General features: G+C 40.7%; 1 protein-coding gene across 8 annotated transcripts in view; it reads left to right on the plus strand.

Annotated features, from left to right (window-relative positions):
- TCP11L2 (t-complex 11 like 2) overlaps positions 1 to 20,530 on the plus strand; it is a 106,826-nt gene that overhangs the window by 50,120 nt on the left and 36,176 nt on the right. For 7 of the 8 annotated variants that reach the window (XM_056574634.1, XM_056574631.1, XM_056574629.1 and 4 more), the window contains 9 exons: positions 2,126 to 2,203; positions 7,160 to 7,302; positions 8,673 to 8,923; positions 10,707 to 10,926; positions 11,508 to 11,595; positions 12,344 to 12,435; positions 13,371 to 13,525; positions 14,426 to 14,567; positions 15,310 to 15,507. In XM_056574634.1, the coding sequence (XP_056430609.1) occupies positions 2,126 to 2,203; positions 7,160 to 7,302; positions 8,673 to 8,923; positions 10,707 to 10,926; positions 11,508 to 11,595; positions 12,344 to 12,435; positions 13,371 to 13,525; positions 14,426 to 14,567; positions 15,310 to 15,507 (1,367 nt within the window). Of the gene's footprint in view, positions 1 to 2,125; positions 2,204 to 7,159; positions 7,303 to 8,672; positions 8,924 to 10,706; positions 10,927 to 11,507; positions 11,596 to 12,343; positions 12,436 to 13,370; positions 13,526 to 14,425; positions 14,568 to 15,309; positions 15,508 to 20,530 lie in introns of those variants that run through there. The other variant, XM_056574638.1, reaches the window with a different exon arrangement.

Consider the following 20,530-nt stretch of genomic DNA (forward strand, 5'->3'; position numbering starts at 1 on the left):
TCTAAAGCTGAGATGATTCCATCTCCCTGTTCCCACTCTATAGGTGGAGTATCTGGCTGGGCCCTTGTTTTTTGCTGGGAGCGCTCAACATGGCTTTTTACTGTCTAGGCTTGTGTGCTTCCTGTCCACCTTTGCAGCCTGGTTCTCTTTTAGTTTTTTGGTTATCTACTGCTGCTCATGCGGCCTTCACTCTCTCCTCTGTTGGAGGAGTTTATGTTTTCTTGTATGGCCGGCGACAACTGGTCTAGCCACCGTCTGTTGTTCAGGTCCTGCAGTTGCTCTTCTCCCTGGAAGGGCGTGTTCTTCCTTCCCTTTTGTCTGTGTCAGTTGTACTGCACTGTCACCATAGTATTCTGCAGTTACCTTCCTGTGCCCAGTACCTGAGAGTCCTGGCTGGGTCCTCTTTTGTTTCCCCCTCCGTTCCCGTTCCGCTGGGCTCTGGTCCACTCGGACCACTGGTATCCTAGACCGGTTAGTCCTGTCCTATGTTTCTGTGGCGTGCCTTCCTTTCAGGCGACTCTTCCGGTCCTTGGGACTCGGGGATGGTTGAGGTCTCGGTCATGTGTAGCATCCCAGTCGGGGCTCCTCCACGGTCCCTTTTAGTGGTGCGATAGTTCTGTCCTGCACTTCTTCACTTCTTCAAGTTTCCTTACTCTTCATGTATGAGTCTCCAGGTGATTGAGGGACCTCCAACTCCCATGTTGGCCACTCTAGTGTTCTGAGGTGTTCCTTTTCAGGGTCTTCTGCTTGTTCCTTGGCCGCTTGATTTACGGGTTTGTCTTCCGGGTGAATCAAACATCTCTAGTTTCCATGTTGGTCTCTCCAGTACACGGGATGCCTTCTTTTCAGAAGATCTGCTCCCTTCTTCATTTGGGGTTCATGTCCTCCTGAGTTAGGGAGTGTTCAGGTCATCTGGATTACACCAGGCCGGCTGCTGTCACTTTCCGGGTACTCAAGGTGGATCCCTGGGACAGGGGTTTTCGGGTCTGCAGCTCATGCACCAGACCTTCTTGTCTCGTTATATGACCCGTGGACTGGGGATCTTCCGGGAGTCCAATTGCTGGGCCTAGTTTGTCTCTGGCCTGGGGGCTAAACCACTAGGCCTTGTGGACACGTGAGTTCGGTCTGGGGACTGATTCCTTTTCTCTGGTGGTTGTTTTTCCCACTCTAGGGGACTGCTTTGGTATGTCTCATCAGTAAGGTGTCCCCCAATGAAGAGCAACCGAGAAAAGGAGATTTTTTTGTACTCACTGTAAAATCTCTTTCTTGTAGCCTTTATTGGCGGACACCGCACCCACCCATTTCTTCACTCTTCGTCCAGATGATCCTATTCGGTTGTTGTTTTTTTTTTTATCCGAGAATTTTTTTATTCTTTCTAGGGTCCTTAGGACTTGTTCTTGGTTGGCTTCTCCTACTGCTTTGTGACAAAACTGGTTACCTCACTTCCAGTGGGCGGGTATATCCTGCCAGGGAGGAGCCAACTTTTTTCCTAGTGTCAGCGCCTCCTAGTGGCAAGAGCATATACCCATCAGTAAGGTGTCCCCCAATGAAGGCTACGAGAAAGAGATTTTACGGTGAGTACAAAAAAAATCTCCTTATTATTGCTATTCAGCCCTGGATACCACATAACCGTGTTCTCAGCTGAATGCCATAAGTCACACACTTAATATATTATATTATAACACACACTTATTTCTGCTTAGTTTTTTATGTTTTCCTTGTGATATCACAAAAAATTGTAAAATCTAAATGATATAAAAATACATCTTGATGCTATAGTGCAAAAATAGTTTGAATACCTTAAAAAAGGGGGCAATGGTATGAGTCTTGAGGTAGGGGCTTGTAGTATCAGTACGTATTGCATGAGCTTTTTCATATATTGTCATGTGGGAAACTATATTTTACTGCTTAAAGTCACACATACAGTGATTTCTACCATGTGTATTCTTGCAGTAATGGGGGTGGGTATTGTTTCTTTTTTACATTTTTTGCTGTAATTGTGTAACAATCTATATTTAGACATTTCAATTGTTTGTCGGTTGTTGAGAGTCCTACAAATGTCCCAAAAAAATCCTGCTTAGTGGTTATATTATTTTTACAAAATTTTTTGCTATTTCTATTTTAGATGCTGATGAAGAACAGAACCATTTGATAGAGAAGAAGATAAACCTAAAGGAGAATGTGGGACACAATGTTTGTAATGGTAAGTCATATCAATGCCTATACTCACTTTTGGTCAGTATTTTTAGTTTTGGTTCCACTTCCGGTCTTGGCTAAAATTACTGACCAAAATACACTGCTCAAAAAATAAAGGGAACACTTAAACAACACAATGTAACTCCAAGTCAATCACACTTCTGTGAAATCACACTGTCCACTCAGGAAGCAACACTCATTGACAATCAATTTCACATGCTGTTGTGCAAATGGAACAGACAACAGGTGGAAATTATAGGCAATTAGCAAGACACCCCTAATAAAGGAGTGGTTCTGCAGGTGGTGACCACAGACCAATTCTCAGTTCCTATGTTTCCTGGCTGATGTTTTGGTCACTTTTGAATGCTAGCGGTGCTTTCACTCTAGTGGTAGCATGAGACAGAGTCTACAACCCACACAAGTGGCTCAGGTAGTGCAGCTCATCCAGGATGGCACATCAATGCGAGCTGTGGCAAGAAGGTTTTCTGTGTCTGTCAGTGTAGTGTCCAGAGCATGGAGGCGCTAGCAGAAGGCAAGCCAGTAAATCACGAGACGTGGAGGAGGCCGTAGGAGGGCAACTACCCAGCAGCAGCACCTCTACCTCTGCCAGAGAAGCACTGCCAGAGCCCTGCAAAATGAGCTTCAGCAGGCCACAAATGTGCATGTGTCCACTCAAACGTTCAGAAACAGACTCCATGAGACTCCAGACTCCATCATCCCAACACCGTGTAGGTTTGGCATTTGCCAGAAAACACCAAGATTGGCAAATTCGCCACTGGTGCCCTGTGCTCTTCACAGATGAAATCAGGTTCACACTGAGCACATGTGACAGACGTGACAGAGTCTGGAGACGCCATGGAGAACGTTCTGCTGCCTGCAACATCCTCCAGCATGACCGGTTTGGCGGTGGGTCAGTAATGGTGCGGGGTGGCATTTCTTTGGGGGCCGCACAGCCCTCCATGTGCTTGCCAGAGGTAGCCTGACTGCCATTAAGTACCGAGATGAGATCCTCAGACCCCTTGTGAGACCATATGCTGGTGTGGTTGGCTTAGGCTTGCTCCTAATGCAAGACAATGCCAGACCTCCTGTGGCTGGAGTGTGTCAGCAGTTCCTGCAAGAGGAAGGCATTGATGCTATAGATTGACCCGCCCATTCCCCAGACCTGAATCCGATTGAGCACATCTGGGACTTCATGTCTCGCTCCATCCACCAACGCCACGTTGCACCATATACTGTCCAGGAGTTGGGGGATGCTTTAGTCCAGGTCTGGGAGGATATCCCTCAGGAGACCATCCGCCACCTCATCAGGAGCATGCCCAGGCATTGTAGAGGGGCCATACAAGCACGTGGAGGCCACACACACTACTGAGCCTAATTTTGACTTGTTTTAACCCCTTAAGGACACATGACGTACTGGAACGTCATGTGTCCGCTTCCGATCTATAACGCGGGGCCACGGCGTGGCCCTGCGTCATAGCGGGTCGGGCCCGGCCTCTAACAATGGCCGGGACCCGTGGCTAATAGCACGTGGCATTGATCGCGGTGCCGAGCTATTAACCCTTTGAACGTCGCGTCTAAAGTGAAAGTGAGAGCATTCCGGTTAGCTCAGGGAGCTGTTCGGGATAGCCGCGGTGAAATCGCGGCATCCCGAACAGCTTACAGGACAGCCGGAGGGTCCCTACCTGCCTCCTCGCTGTCCGATCGCCAAATGACTGCTCAGTGCCTGAGATCCAGGCATGAGCAGTCAAGCGGCAGAATCATTGATCACTGGTTTCCTATGAGAAACCAGTGATCAATGTAAAAGATCAGTGTGTGCAGTGTTATAGGTCCCTATGGGAGCTATAACACTGCAAAAAAAAAAGTGAATAAAGATCATTTAACCCCTCTTTTCCCATAAAAAAAACTGTGTAAATAAAAATAAACATATATGGTTTTGTCGCATGTGGAAATGTCCGAATTATAAGAATATATCGTTAATTAAACCGCACGGTCAATGGCGTACTCGCAAAAAAATTCCAAAGTCCAAAATAGGGCATTTTTGGTCACTTTTTATATCATGAAAAAATGAATAAAAAGCGATCAATAAGGCCCATCAATGCAAAATACTGTTAAAAACTTCAGATCACGGCGCAAAAAATGAGCCCTCATACCGCTCCATACGTGGAAAAATAAAAAAGTTATAGGGGTCAGAAGATGACAATTTTAAACGTATTAATTTTCCTGCATGAAGTTATGATTTTTTCCAGAAGTACGACAAAATCAAACTTATATAAGTAGGATATCATTTTAATCGTATGAACCTACAGAATAAAGATAAGGTGTCATTTTTACCGAAAAATGTACTTCGTAGAAACGGAAGCCCCCAAAAGTTACAAAACGGCGGTATTTTTTCAATTTTGTCTCACAATTATTTTTTTTTCCATTTCACCATAGATTTTTGGGCAAAATGACTGCTGTCATTACAAAGTAGAATTGGTGCGCAAAAAATAAGCCATCATATGGATTTTTAGGTGCAAAATTTAAAGAGTTATGATTTTTTAAAGGCAAGGAGCAAAAAACGAAAATGCAAAAACGGAAAAAACCCCGGTCCTTAAGGGGTTAAGGACATTGCATCAAAGTTGGATCAGCCTGTAGTGTGGTTTTCCATTTTGAATGTGACTCCATATCCAGACCTCCATGGGTTGATAAATTTGATTTCCATTGATAATGTTTGTGTGATTTTGTTGTCAGCACATTCAACTATGTAAAGACGAAAGTATTTCATACGATTATTTCATTTATTCAGATCTAGGATGTGTTATCTTAGTGTTCCCTTTATTTTTTTGAGCAGTGTACAATGTGTAAACCCAGTCTTAACCTTTTTGTTTTATCAAAAAAGATAAAACATGTTAAGAAAAATAGCTTTCTAAAATTTCTTCATCCATTTTCTTGCTCTAAGGCTGGGTTCACACAGTGTCAGTACTGTATGTTCCAGCTATATGTTTGCATACCATCAAAAAAGGATGCCGCATTCACTGTGATCCACAGCAGTGGATCTTTTCATCTTAATGACCAGAATGTAGTCAGCTGGTGACTATGTTCGTCCCACTTCCTGTTCCTACATGTTTATTTTGCTGAACTCATTAGTGCAGCAGACCACGCTATTGAGCACAGCAAAATAATCATGTAAGAGGTAACTAGCTGACTACATTCTGGCCTTAAAGTGAATGGATCCACTGCCGTTTGCCATGGTATAGTTCGACATCCCTTTTTTGTGGGATGCCTTTTTTGCAGCATGCCGACATACAGCTGGAACCTACAGCATTAACACTGTGTAAACCAATTAAAGAAACATAAAATTACTATACACCATAAAAATTAAACTGCTAGACAGAGTGACTAAACCACTGGGCACTAATACAGTACATTAAAGGCGTTGTCCGGTGTAAGACAACTTAACCCCCCTCCACAGGATAGGGGTAAGTGTCTGATTGCCGGGGGTCTGACCGCTGGGCCCCTTTCTGGGGATTTCAGGAGTCCCAGACACTTATCTGGTATCCTGTGGATAGGAAACAAGGGTCTTTCATAGGACATCCCCTTTAAAGGAGTATTCCGGTGAAAAAAATATTTTTTTTCAATACAACTGGCTCCAGAAAGTTAAACAGATTTGTAAATTACTTCTATTGAAAAATCTTAATCCTTCCAGTACTTATCAGCTGCTGAAGTTGAGTTGTTCTTTTCTGCCTGACAACAGTGCTCTCTGCTGACACCTCTGTCTGTCTAAGGAACTGTCCAGAGAAGGAGCAAATCCCCATAGCAAACTTCTCCTGCTCCGGACAGTTCCTGAGACAGACAGAGGTGTCAGCAGGGAGCACTGTGGTGAGACAGAAAAGAACAACTCAACTTCAGCAGCTGATATATACTGGTAGGATTTAGATTTTTTAATAGAAATAATTTACAAATCTGTTTAACTTTCTAGAGACAGTTGATATGGGATACCCCTTTAAGCTATTGATCATCAGAGACAGTCGTAATAGTAGTTTATACAGTGGATTCCTGAGTTCTGTATGTTATCCAGGGCATACCCAGGAACATTATCTGCCAAGTCTCTCAGAAAAGGAAATAATCTGCTGGATCAAAATGGTAAGGATATTGTTCTCTGGATCATTAGTAAGACTTAAGGGGGTGGTCCGTGAAAAACAACTTATCCCCTATCCACAGAATAGGGGATACGTGTCTGATTACAGGGGGTCCGACACCCGGGTACCCACCAGCCATCTTATGAACGAGACCTGACTCTTTGAGAGGAGCTCACGCTGCAGATGGCACGCGGTAAATTCATTCTCTGTGGGCACCACAGGAATATATTACCTAATATATTTTTACAGAGATTTTTTATTAAATTTTCTGTACACAATTAAGTCCGAGCCATCTTGGGTTTTGGTCTTTTTTTTACAGCATTTCAGAGATGTAATTTACAGCAGCCACATAGACATGACTCTTCGGCTTCTATGGGAGAGTGTTGTGGGCATGCTCTGTGATCTGTACTTTGCAGGGCAGGGGAAGATGTGACAATAACTTATTGTTAATGGTGGATCCTTAGTGGCCAGTGTTGAAAGCATGATAGATTTTATGGATGATGATGATGATGATGATATTATAATATAGACATGAAGAAAAATAAAAAAAAAGGATCACCAAAATGTTTAAAAAAGAAGTTTAAAATAATAATGTTTAAAAAAGGTTTAAAATAATCATTTTCTCACAATACGTCACCCTATAAAGTGTAGAAATCCTCTGCCAATAGAAGAGTATCTTTCTAAATATTAGATGGTTATGTTAGGTGCTCTCTATATGTAGTTTAGTTTACCGGATTCGCATCTTAACTTTAAAATAAAATGGTTTCTTGAACTGTATTGGACTATAAATGTAGAAATATTCTTATATGTTTAATGAATGTATTTATTCCATTATCTTTATGCAGATGAGGTATATGGACCTTCAGTTGCTCCATTCATGAAGGATGTTTGTACCGTTTCTGCAGACGTTCTGTGCGATATTATTAGACGGAAGTTACATGAAATCTCAACAGCAAATGTTGTCTCCGCTGAAGTTCGGCAGGTTTTTGTATGTACAGTGCCATACTATCGGTGTACGGAAAAGTAATTTACAGGTGTATTATTACATATTAACAAGTGCAGATCATTTATTCTTTATGCCAAAAAACAGGGGGAGTAAATATATGTGTTGTCTCCAAATTGGTATATATTTACAATTTTGACATTTGTTAAATGACATGACAACTTTCTCCAATGCAGTACCCATTGTCAGGATCCAGGTACTGTGAGGATACTGGTGGTGGATCCTCTGTGTCAGTGGGGTGATGACGTGGGCCGTACCAGGGGAACGGAGTCTAAGGGGTTACTGGTTTTCACCAGAGCCCGCCGCAAAGCGGGATGGACTTGCTGCGGCAGGTAACCCCCAGGTCGTTCCACCCGATAGCGATTCAACCCCAACTGACGGCTGAGATAGGCGCGGTACAAGGGATTAGGCAAGAGCAAGGTCGGACGTTGCAGAAGGTCAGGGCAGGCAGCAAGGATCGTAGTCAGGGGCAACGGCAGAAGGTCTGGAACACTGGCTTGGGACATACAAGGAAACGCTTTCACTGGCACAAGGGCAACAAGATCCGGCAAAGCAGGGAAGGGAAAGTGAGGTAATATCGGCCTGGAGCAGGTGAGCTAATTACAGGCACCAATTAGCGGTGCACTGGCCCTTTAAATCTTAGAGAGCTGGCGCGTGCGCGCCCTAGAGAGCGGAGCCGCGCGCGCCAGGACGTGACAGCCGGGGACCGGGACAGTTGAGTAGATTGGGATGCGATCCGCGAGTGGGCGCATCCCGCTATGCGAATCGCATCCCCGCCGGCAGTGTCAGTGCAGCGCTCCTGGTCAGCGGGTCTGACCGGGGCGCTGCAGAGAGGAGAACGCCGTGAGTGCTCCGGAAAGGAGCAGGGACCCGGAGCGCTCGGCGTAACACCCATATGATTTTCTGCATGTCCAATGGCAGGTGAATCTAAATGTATGGATTTATGTGTGCATACATTTGTGTGTGTGTGTATATATATATATATATATATATATATATATATATATACTTGATAAAGGGACTTGATAAAGGGAGGAATCCCGAAAGCTTGTCTCTTCAAAATCATGTTAGTCCAATAAAAAAGGTATTACAAGATACTGCAACATTTTATGATTTGCATCTGCATCACTGGACTAATACGGTTACTCAAATTTACTATATATATATATATATATATATATATATATATATATATATTAGCAGCTTATAAATTACTAACTAGGTTCAGTACTCGTTTATATACTGTTAAGATTACTATGATGCAGATAGATGCAATGTTATTTGTTAACATAATGATAGAAAACAGCATTTCTGTATCCAGTTTAGCTATCTCCTCTTTTATTACTCACTTATAGGAGGATGTCATTCTCAGTGAGGTAAAGGTCACCTGGGACAACATTCCAGATGTTCTGTGTATCGGAATATTAACACAAAGTGAGAAGCGACGACTTCACAAGCGTCTCATTGACCATCTTATGATTGTTTCTGAGGAGCTCTTCTTCTACTACTTACAGAAAATGGAGAATAACAAGTCACACTCTGTGTTTTCTTATGAAGCCAATCTTACACGGTTTAAAGCACAGCTGTTACTCGATTGCTCCAAATTGTACGTTTAACCTTCAACTATATTTTTTTGTAAAATTATATTATTTAGTCATATGCGTTCAGTCTAGGTATTTGGTGATGTTATCTATCAGAAAATTATTAGGCTGATAATTGCAATAGAGATCTAAGATTCTTGACCAGATTACCTGGGTCTTTTTTTTTTTTTTATTCCATAAAGTTCTCAAGGTTCTGCAGCGCACAAGGGCGGAGAATCACCCCATGATTGTGCTGCTGACAGACTAAGGGAAAACAAATTACTTAAATTTTAATTTGTTTCTTCCCGTTTTAGAGAACTGCTCCTTAGCAAGCCTGTAAACAAAAAAAGGAACATGGCCAGTATTAAAATAATATTATTTATTTATAAAGCACCAACAAATTCCGCAGCACTTTATAATTCTGAGGGTAAAGAGACAAAAAAAGAAAAATATCACATACTGGCCCACCAAAAATATGGTATTTATACCAACCTTGTAGTAGGGGAACATTTCCGGTCTTTACTTTAGAAATTATGCAGCATTTTGTATTCCCACTGCATTTTTTGTTTGTTTGACATGTTAAGAGTCTATGTTAGGCAGCTATACATCAGTATCTTTATGAACATTTTTAAGAATACATACTTGGAGCAATGGTCCTTTAGTGTGCATTAAGCAGCTGATAAAATTAACTGGTTAACGACCAAGAAAGTGTATACACGTCCTTGTGCCGTTAATTGTGTATGGCACAGGCTCCCGACTTGAGCCTGCACCATACCGGCTGGCCCTCAGCTGATTCTTGCAGCTAAGGGCTGGCATTAATTGCCGTCATACGGCGATCGTCATGGCCGGCTATTAACTCTTTAGATCGCCGCTGTTAAAGCTGACAGTGGTGTCTAAAGGGACCTGTAAACACTCCCTGGTGGTCCAGTGGGGGGAGGGGCATCCATTGCTGAGGTAGCCGGAGGGCTTACCTCTGTTCCTCCGCTGGTCCTGGCTCTCGCATTGATAAAGCATGGCTGGACCAGGCTTTATCAATCGAGTGCAGAGCACACAGATCAATGTAGTTCTATGGAACTATATTAATCTGTATGAGGAATCTAATAATTCCTCCAAAAAGTCCCCTAAGGGACTTATAAAGTGTAAAAAAAAAAAAGTTTAATAAAAGTAAAAAAAAAACACACATTAACCCCTTTCTTATTAAAAGTTTAAATCACCCCCCTTTTCCCAAGTTCCATATAAAAAATATAAAAACATAATAAAAATAAACATATATGGCATCGCCGCATGTGTAAATGTCCAATATATAGAAATATAATCTTAATTAAACCGCGCAGTCAATGGTGTATATGTAAAAAAGTCAAAAATTGCGTATTTTTGGTCACTTTTTATTTCGTATTTTGGTCACTTTATATTTTGTAAGAAAATGTATAAAAACCGATCAAAAAGTCCTATCAAAACAAAAATGGTACAGATGAAAACTTCAGATCATGGCTCAAAAAAATGACCGATCCATATATGGAAAAATAAAAAAGTAAAAGTAAATGAAACCTATGTAATATGAAAGTTGTTTTGCTTGCTCACTCATGTTTTCTTTAAAAATGGTACATATACTACCAATTTTCCATTGGTATGCAAACCTTTAAGCACAACTGCATATTAAAACAGACACTGCACCTTACAAATCAGAAGGGAGCATGCAGTAGTGCAGCGCCATCTATAGACATGTGATTTCCATTGATTCAGTCAAGTGACAATTAAAATCCTTTACAATTTTTTATTTTATTTATTTATTTATTTATTTTTTTAAAGTATGAATGTGTTTTCGGCCAAACATTACCTGATCAGTGAGATCAAGGAAATAGAAGATGAACAGTTATTAGATGTGGCTTTCTACGATCATGAATATTCAAGCAAGAAGAAAGATCAATATAAAAAGTGCAGTCCAAATTTTACTATAGATTATTTCATAAAACTGGGCAGACCTGAGATTACAGTGCATAAAGAGAAAAGAGAAACAGACTTGATGCAGGTAACATATACTATTTCCAGTAGTGTTTTCTGCTGTGTGTTATGTTATATTGCAAATAAACCTTTGTAAATGATTGTCATATTGTCATGGTTGTGGGTGAGAATAAGAGCTTGTAATCGCATAATAGTAATAATAGTAATTTTGTAGTTTAAACATGACTTTATAAAGGCATACTGACATATTTCTGTTTCCTTACATTGGCAGTTATTGTAAAGTGACAATAGGAACTGCAGCCATATTTGCCATATTCTCTTTGAATTAGCAATTTAGAAGCTAATAGTACGTTGGGTGCTAGGCCCGCGTGGAAATACACTGTCTCATAGATGGCAATGCATTACCAAGCAGAGTCAGCAGAAGATATAGACATGACTATTCTTTCTGCGGATGCCAGAATCAGTGTTTTTACAGCATGCTGCTGAAATTCCACTGTGTGCACAGTGCAGCAGAATCCCATTGAAATGAATGGGACTCTGCTGCAGCATAATTTCCGGGGGGATATCCCTGCGGAATTACACTCAGAAGTTCCGGTGTATAAACATAGCCTTACAGTGAAAAGTACTGATATGTGTGCATCTTTGCAGCTGGCCAACATAAAGCGGTTGGACATAGAAAAGGTGCATTTGCTGATTCCCCGACAAGAAAACAACCAGTTTATAAAAAATATGCAATGTAAGTGACACTAATATTTTATATTTAAAACTCACATACTGTATTATGTACATCTGACATTATAACCATGGTGTTAGAATATAGATTCATTTTAAATATAGTTGGTATGGAACTTTTGGTCTGCGTGTTTGTCAGCCCAATAAGCAGGACATACATTCAAATTCAATAATATATGAAAGCAAGCTGAGGGTACAGGGTTAACTAGTACTGCAGGCTCTGAATGAATCTAACCAGCTAGCTCAGCGACCATGGCTACCTTCACTGTAGTTCGCACTGGAGGTGCTCCGCTCCATTAAGGATAACACAATAAATGTAATAATGTATAAGATTGAACAAGCGGGCACTCACCAATTCTGTGGCAACTTAATATTCACATTTAGAATCGCAGGGAGGCTGGCATGGACTTGCAGGGGAGCACTCAGAGGCTCTAAGTGCCCACTCATTTAATCTTATGCATTCAAATTTCCTTTATTTCTTAGGGCCTGCACACACATGTATGGCAACCTGAAGCCCTCCTGGATGGGAACACCAGATGCAACAAGCTGGGTCTATTGCTTCTGGAGTCCCCTCCAGTGCTCCATAGATTGACTTGGCAATACCCCTCCGGATAGTTTTGTTGTGGCAGATTGACAACATATTTGAACCTTGAGCTATGTACAATATTAGTTTGTAAAATGTAATTGTAATGAATGGAAAATGTGCATTATGGCCAGTGGTAACCATGTCATGTCTGCTTGCTTCTACACAGGTGAAGCAATAACCACCCCTTGCCCATTTCCACATGAAGTAGACTATGAAACAGAAAATGGCAGCAATCATACAGAGCAGAGAAGCCTAAAGGTTGGTGCACTATCTTCTCTGGTTTGTTGGCCAGTGTGTTAAAGGGGTACTTGCCTGGAAAACGTGTTTTTGTTTTTTTTTAAATCAACTGGTGCCAGAAAGTTAAACGGATTTGTAAATTACTTCTATTAATAAAAAATCTTAACCCTTCCAGTACTTATCAGCTGCTGTATTTTCCACAGGAAGTTCTTTTCTTTTTGAATTTCCTTTCTTCCTGACCACAGTGTTCTCTGCTGACACCTCTGTCCATTTTAGGAACTGTCCGGAGCAGGAGAGGTTTGCTATGGAGATTTGCTCCTACTCTTGACAGTTCCTAAAACACAGTTCCTGGACAGAGTTGTCAGCAGAGAGCACTGTGGTCAGGCAGAAAGGAAATTAAAAAAGAAAATAACTTCCTGTGGAACATATAGCAGCTGATAAGTACTGGAAGGGCTAAGATTTTTAAAGAGAAGTGATTTACAAATCTGTTTAACTTTCTTGCACCAGTTGATTTACACAAAAATGTTTTTCAGGGGAGTACCCCTTTAACACTGGCTAACATGGAGTTTTGAGATGGCTGTGGATGTTGTATTTCACTTGGTTAAGGCATCATATGCAAGGCAGAATTGAACCCATACAGATTTACTTAGTTAGAACTGTTAAAGAAAGACACATGTCCATCAAGTTTGACCAAGGAGGTGAAGGGAAGGGGTAAAGTGTAGAGGATGTATACTTCATGTATTGCTGCATTGCACCATGTTGTAGGGCAAATTTTTCTCTAAAAGCAGTGCTTCTGAGAAAGAATACCTCTGTAATATGCCATGTGCCTGTATGTGTGCTAAACAGTTGCTCTAAACTCAGAGGTTCTACAAATCTGTAATACATTTGTATGTATAAATCCTTACCTAAACAGATACATGGCAAATGTCACAATGTAAAACTTTGTGTCAATCTAGAAGTCTGTATCCTGCCCTAATCTGAGGACTGGTGACCTCCTGGCTGAAGAATTGAAAATAACATTTAAACAAGGTGCAGCTGAATGTCCAGAGATTATTGGTGTTGCAGAAGCAGGGGAAATCAATGGCAATCCCATAAAAGATGACCTCAGAAGGTACTTACTATGTGCACTTATAAATTTCCCAAATAAAATGCATTTTTGTCTGTCTGATTTTCATGGGCACTGTGCAATGCCAAAGAAAAAACCTCCGCCAAGAGTATAGCTGGTCATACATGTAGGATAGCTGTCGGCTTGATTTCCCCTCACACATGCACCCTCACTTAAGCTGAGTGTGCATGTTTTCACTATGGGAAGAAAGCTGTAGTCAGGCATATCGAAATGCAACATCCCTAATCATTCTCTTCCAAATCTGTTTTCCGGGTTGTGTTGGGTGGCCAATATGCATATCAGGTGGTCAGCTGATACCACCAAAATTTGAAGTATATTGCCAGCGTCAAGAGATGTTCCCATCTGTAACATTTATGGCATATACACGGGAAATGCCATAAATATTTGATAGATGTAGATTCCACCTCTGGAACCTGCATCTATTTCAAGATCTAGGGCCCCCAGGCTACTTCTGGCTAGCTTGTGGCCACTGAGGTGGTCAGGGCATCGAAAACAGGAAAGTGGGGGCTGTTTTCCGTAACTCCCATTGAAGTCAATTGGAGTTATGTAAACATCGTAGCACTGCAATCTACGCTAGTTCTGTAACTTGGGACTTGCATCTCTCAGACATAAATGTCTGATTTATGTCAGATGGGAATACCCCTTTAAGACTGGTTTCACCTGTTTAAATAAAATTAGTTTTTAGCGCTACTTGTAAGTTTTATCTTTAAGCATTGATGTGCCTAAACTACCGATTAAAAAAACTCTATATTGGCATTTTTCTTTACACTTTCAAACTATTTTTCACCGAATAAGTTTTATTTTCAGAAACTTTTCTCTATTTCTCTATTTTATGTTTGCCTGATGAAAAGTTCTAGTAATGTTGCTGATATTCATATCTTTAAGGTTAATAGAAGATTCCAGGTTGCAGATGACTTACCAAAGGGAAGGCTCAAATACTGAAGACGAAATTCCTCCCTTAATAAAAGCTATGGCTCCTGGCAGCACAAATGGAGCTAAGCGCCAAAAAATTGAAGATTTATTACAGGTGGATTGACATGTTTTTATGGTCTAAACATACTGCTTTTCCAGTGTACTTAGATAAGGATAAGAACAGCGGAGTCATATACACTTCCAGTAGCTGGCTCCATCCTACACTACTATATAGACATACAGTGGCACGCATTAGACTGACTCTCAGACTTTTTTTTTCTGTGAAATAGTCTGTGCTGTTTTATATACTATTCAGCAAGCTATTTCATACTTGAAAAAAACAATAGCAAGATATAACAGTTAAATGTACAATCCTTTTGCATCTGTCAAATAGAATCCCGTGGACAGATTTGGTCTATGTAGTGGGAGCTTTAGTGGTCACTATAGATGCACTGTAAATACACATTAAAAAGTGCTATCATGATTTAAAACCTTTGAAATGCAGAGGCGTTGGTAGGGAGTTGTGGGAAATGTGGTCCACAATGGGTGACACCTTCAAGCAGGGTGGCAAGACCACCAAGTACAGGCAGAATTCTGGTGGCTTGCTCTATTAGCTTCCTGACAGCAGGAGTGGAGGTGAGGTGATCGCAAACCCCACAGTGACACTTAAATGATGCAGAGCAGGACTGTCAGGCTGCTGATCTGTACAGTAGTAACATGCTCTCTGGTATCCTGCTCTGTTCCTTGGACAAGTCAAAAGTTTTTTTTATATACGGTAGTCAGATACACTTTATTGTAATTATTATTTGTTGCAATTTTTTTCTATATTGAAATCTATGCCTTTGCTTTCACACTAGGTTTTAAACAAAAGTTCTGAACAACCAGAAAAGAGAAAGACAGAACGTTGTGTCCATCCTCAGCCTTTCACAATTGATATGCAGATTTCTAACAGGCCACTAGTGAGAAAAGCAGATGCTCAGGCCTCCGACAGGATATTTTCTCATTTAACGGAAATTCCAAAATACCCTCCATTGTACAATGATTTTACATCAGAGGTAAGTACTGATGTCAATCATTGACGGCACCCGCCGTTTATGAAACAAGCTCGGCTCCTAGTTCTCCAGTGGGATAGGATGAGATGCAAGGATTGTTTTTCCTGTCAAAATGAGTACAAATCCATCTAAGGGTGCATTCACACCACGTTTTCTTTATACTGTCACTGTTCTGTAGTTGGACTGAAAACCGTGGTATGCTGCATCGGGCAACAAACCCGAATACGGTGCAAAAATGAGCCGACCGGAGTGATTCCGGTTGGCTCACTCAAATGAATGAGATGCGGTCCGATTCAGTGACTGTATGAAGAAAACGTGGTGTGAATGCACCCTAACAAAAAAAATGGCATATTTCATGAGAAGCTGTATTCTCTACCAGAATTATTGTAAATTGCAAATGTTGCAGACAATTAATGTGTCTTTTTGTATTTTATTTTCTGTTGTGTTGCAATATTATACAGCACCAAATTGTATGTTTTGTAAAATTATTTCCAAAGAATATACTTCTGTGATTGAAGAAATAATATACCTCATATTGCACCATATTATGGGCATCAGAAGCCATAACAACATGATTCTTTGTTGTAAGAGCAGTGAGACTCTTTATTTTCAAGAGCCAACTTTGAAATGTGCTTACATATTGTGACATAAGATGGCGACAAGAAAAAGTTTTTTACGTGTGGAATTAGCAAGAATCAGGTCTGTTGTGACTATACAGCAAAACTTTCAGAATAAAATCCGGTAAATGTGCTCCACATAGAAACTGCATTTTGGATAGGGTGAACCAGATCGAAACCACTTGGGGGGAGATTTATCAATACATGTGCAAAGGAAAAGTTGCCCATAGCAACCAATCAGATCGCTTCTTTCATTTTGCAGAGGCCTTGTTAAAAATGAAAGAAGCGACCTGATTGGTTGCTATGGGCAACTGGGCAACTTTTCCTCTGGACAGGTTTTGATAAATCTTCCCCTTGTAGTTTATGTATGGGAAAAGTCTGGGCCACCCAAAGACTTTGGAAGAGACAGTGAAAAGGATTTGAGTCATATACCTGTGTAGTACTAGAAAGTCGAACAGGCTGACTAGTATGGAACTATTCAATAGATGGCATCCACCATCACCAGATCTAACACCCTATGACTTTTTTTATGTGGGGCTACACCCCAGCCACAGGGTCTGATTGACCTAAGACAACGCATCACAGACAGAGTTCATAGTCGAGGACATGCTTGCGCATGTCTGGATAGAACTAGACTACCACCTACGCATCTGCCGTGTCACCAATGGAAATTACTTGAACATTTTAGTGTGTTGGTAAAAAGCTATATTCTCTTGATATTAAATACCAGGGAAATAATTTTGCACCATCCTTTCACATTGTATTGCAAGTTATGATTAGTAGATTCCTGAAGACAAGATGTTATTCCAATGAGTCATTCTGATTTCCATAATTGGAGTCGAGAAGGAATTATTCCCCTACTATGGTGCAATTGGCATCTACTTTACAAGTTTTTTGCCTTTCTCTGGCTCAACATAGTAGGATCATAGGATGAACTTGATGGATTCCAGTTTATTTTCAACCATCAGCTTTTTATCTGTGACTTTGCAGCTGTAAATGTTTTCTATTTATTTATCTATGAATTGCAAACTGGAGTATTAATGCACTTGTGCCACACTTGGAATTCTTACATGCACCTGTAGGTGTCAGTAGTAAGACACTGAACAATATTTAATGTTCAATAACTATCTATTTTAACATGGGAAATTTTGTGTGAGAATTTGTACAAAACCATTAGTGTTGGCCAAAAAAATAAACAAGATGCCTGGTTTATTTTTCCAGATAGCAATATGCGAAATCTTAAAGAGTACATGTCACTACTTTTTTGCTGCCTAAATTACAGACAACATATAAAGACTGACATACACCCTTATTACTGCAATACATCATTGACTCTAGCTGCACCGTTTTAGAGAAATCATAGCCCATTAGCAGGTCTCCATGCCATTAGGCCATCACTGTCTTAATGCCAGTGCCAGATTTACCAAAGTGACTCAGGATATTTGATAAATCTGGCAAACTTGTATATATTCCAAAATCATAATCATCATTAAAAAAAACTTGGTTCAGGTTTGGTTAGCATCCACTTTAAAGTGTACCCGTCAGAGCCAACAAAAAATATATATTTTTTAATATATCACTCAGTACCTAATCCTGACCATGTACATCTAATTTTTATGTGTCTAGCACCTTTATTTTTTTTTTTATTACACTTTTAATTTAGCTCACTAGTCTGAATTCCTCTCAAAGGGAGGGGGCGTGGCCTCACTGTGCAGGTCTCCGCCCCCTCCCTCAGTATGCTGTCTTCTCACATCTCCCCTAGCATTAGCAAAACTACAATTCCCAGCTGGTCCTCACTGACAGTAGCGGGACACAAGCTGACAGTGGAAGGATTTTTCCTCCAGCTGAGAGCCCTGCACTCACAGCTGTCAATCAAGGAAGTGTGTCCATGACATAGGTGATGATGCATGGACACAGCAGGACTAGTATGTGTCCAAACAGACAGGGGGGGGCAGTTGTTTGACTTGCTTTTTCAGTATGAAATAATGAAAATTTTCTAATGAAAGCAATTGCAAAACCGATTGGTTTTGCATGCTTTACAACATTTTTTGTATCTGAAAGTGCCCATTTAAAAATACATTCACACATACAGTGTCCGCTGAAGATTTGATGCTGTGTTCAGCTATTTTATTGCATTGATTTAACACCAGGAAATCTGCAGCAGCAAATCCGCACCTGTGTGTGTAGATGGCAGCAAAGACAAGAATTAATAAATCACTTTGCTTTTGCTTCTGTCATTATAGTACAGTAGACAGTGGATATAGATTATTATCAGCCCTATGGTATGCAATACTTCAGAAAATACCAACATGGGAACCTGGAAGATCAAAAACATAAAAGTCTTACAGTAAATCAACAGCCATGTAAAGTTGTAATATTTGTACAGCAAGTGCCCTGAGAAGTTATTGGAAAAGTAGCAAAGTTTGCAACCTGTTTGGAGCTTATTCTAAACGCATCATAACTGTCTATGAATTGCGATCTAGTATCTTCCTGGTAGGGGGAGTGTGGTAGGAAATGGCTGAACTGCACTGTACTGTACTGCTAATAATCTTTACACAACAGTAAACACTATTTTACAATTTGCATAAAGGACCTACATTAAAAAGATTTTTAACTTTTTATAATCACTGTGTACCCTAGAAATGGTTCTAAACCTAAGAGAGCCATGAAGATACTTTCAACCACAGAGTAAATTTTTTTTGCATTACAGGAGGAGAAATCCACAATAAAAAGTTGTGACTTTTCTGCTATAGAATGCTCATGCTGCAGAGTTAAAGGAAAACTGACAGCAGCATCACCCACACTAACCTGAATTTACAGGTAATAGTGCAAGTGATACTGTTTAAAATGCATTTTACCTGGACAAAATCCATTCAGCCCTTCCTGTATTTTTCCTCATATGCAAATTTCATTTTCTTAGTAAAGGAGGCAGTCTTCTTATTTTTGAGCAACGCTTCTCCCCTCTAGAGACTGCTTCCATTCACACTCATAGTTTGCTATTCCAGGTTTGCCCTTCCAGGAATACAAATCACTAGAGAATTCCTTCTGTAAAAATTGAGCTTGCATGAAATACTTAGAGATACTCAGCCTGCAAAGTTGTAAACGTGAAATGAGTACTTTAAATAGTTCAATACCATTTTTGTAAATCCTTTGTACGCCGGAAGGTGTTGGAAAAAGTGGTTGGTAGCTTGATCAATATTCTCCATTGTCCATAACCTACTCCTTATGTCCCTGCTTCTAAAATATGCATTTTAGTATTCTGTCCTGATAGCCATTTCTGGTTCTTCGCTGGCATTGATAAAAATTCCTCATTACATTTTATATTAAAAGTGGATCCTCTAAGCCGCAGTTGGTTGACATGGCATGGCATGGACTATAATGCGTTGTGTGAATGTATCTGTTCTTCAAGAAGGTATGGACTTTACTGGTTAGATTCCCAGGTTATGGTCCCCAGATCAGTCACCATTTTGCAGCATGTACACTGGAGAACATTAAAAATGTAGTCAGGAGGTAAACCAGGTGTCAGTACTAGATGTGGAACCACAGGTAACAAGCGACAATACAGGAGCCTATATTATGAGCTACACAAGGGAGGTACAGTGGTGCTTTACTTCTGCTCTTCCTTTAGGCTACCAAGTCATACATAATAAAGGGAAACTCCAGTACTTACATTGACTATCCGCATGAGCCAGAGATTCCCGGTTGTACTTTGGTATCTCCGGCACTCCCATAGACAGTGCATGGACTGTGTGCTGACACACTGCTCCATGCACAGTGGTAGACAGGGCCCCATTCTGGAGATCCTGTGGATAGAGGGTGAGTTTAAAAGTACTAGAGTACTCCTTTAATGGATACTGGACACCACAGAAACCCAATGTGGCCCAGAAAAGCACGGAGAGGACCCCAACATCGATGGAGCAGTAGAGGATCCATTTACTATACTTCTGGGCATGACTTTTGAACATAAAATGTAGTCAAATTTGTAGTAGATTTTTCTTAAATTTTGGGGACAAAGCATCTTGTAAGTGCCAATTGATGAAAAGCATTAAATTGCTCATGCTGATTTTCTACCTTTAGATTTATTCTACAGTCTCACCAAAATGTCAGATTGGTACGGGCTTGTAATGTGGATGACACTGATGAAAATCCTACTTACCTGCCTTTCAGTCTTTGGTAATCCTAGATTTGTGTTTTATATACAATTGTGGAGCTTGGTGCATGGGAGGCGTCCAGCAGGTATCTTCAAGCCCCTGGTGAATAGTGACGTCCAGCAGGTATCTTCATGGTAACACGTGCTCCCCTGTGCTGAGCCTCCTCAGCTTCAGAATGGCGTTCCACCCTGCATACGCTTAGTACAGGCGGTTACTATGAGGATGCTGGCCTGACGTTTATCATGCGCCAGGTGCATT

Source organism: Hyla sarda, chromosome 4, assembly GCF_029499605.1.
Source record: "Hyla sarda isolate aHylSar1 chromosome 4, aHylSar1.hap1, whole genome shotgun sequence".
Taxonomy (NCBI): domain Eukaryota; kingdom Metazoa; phylum Chordata; class Amphibia; order Anura; family Hylidae; genus Hyla; species Hyla sarda.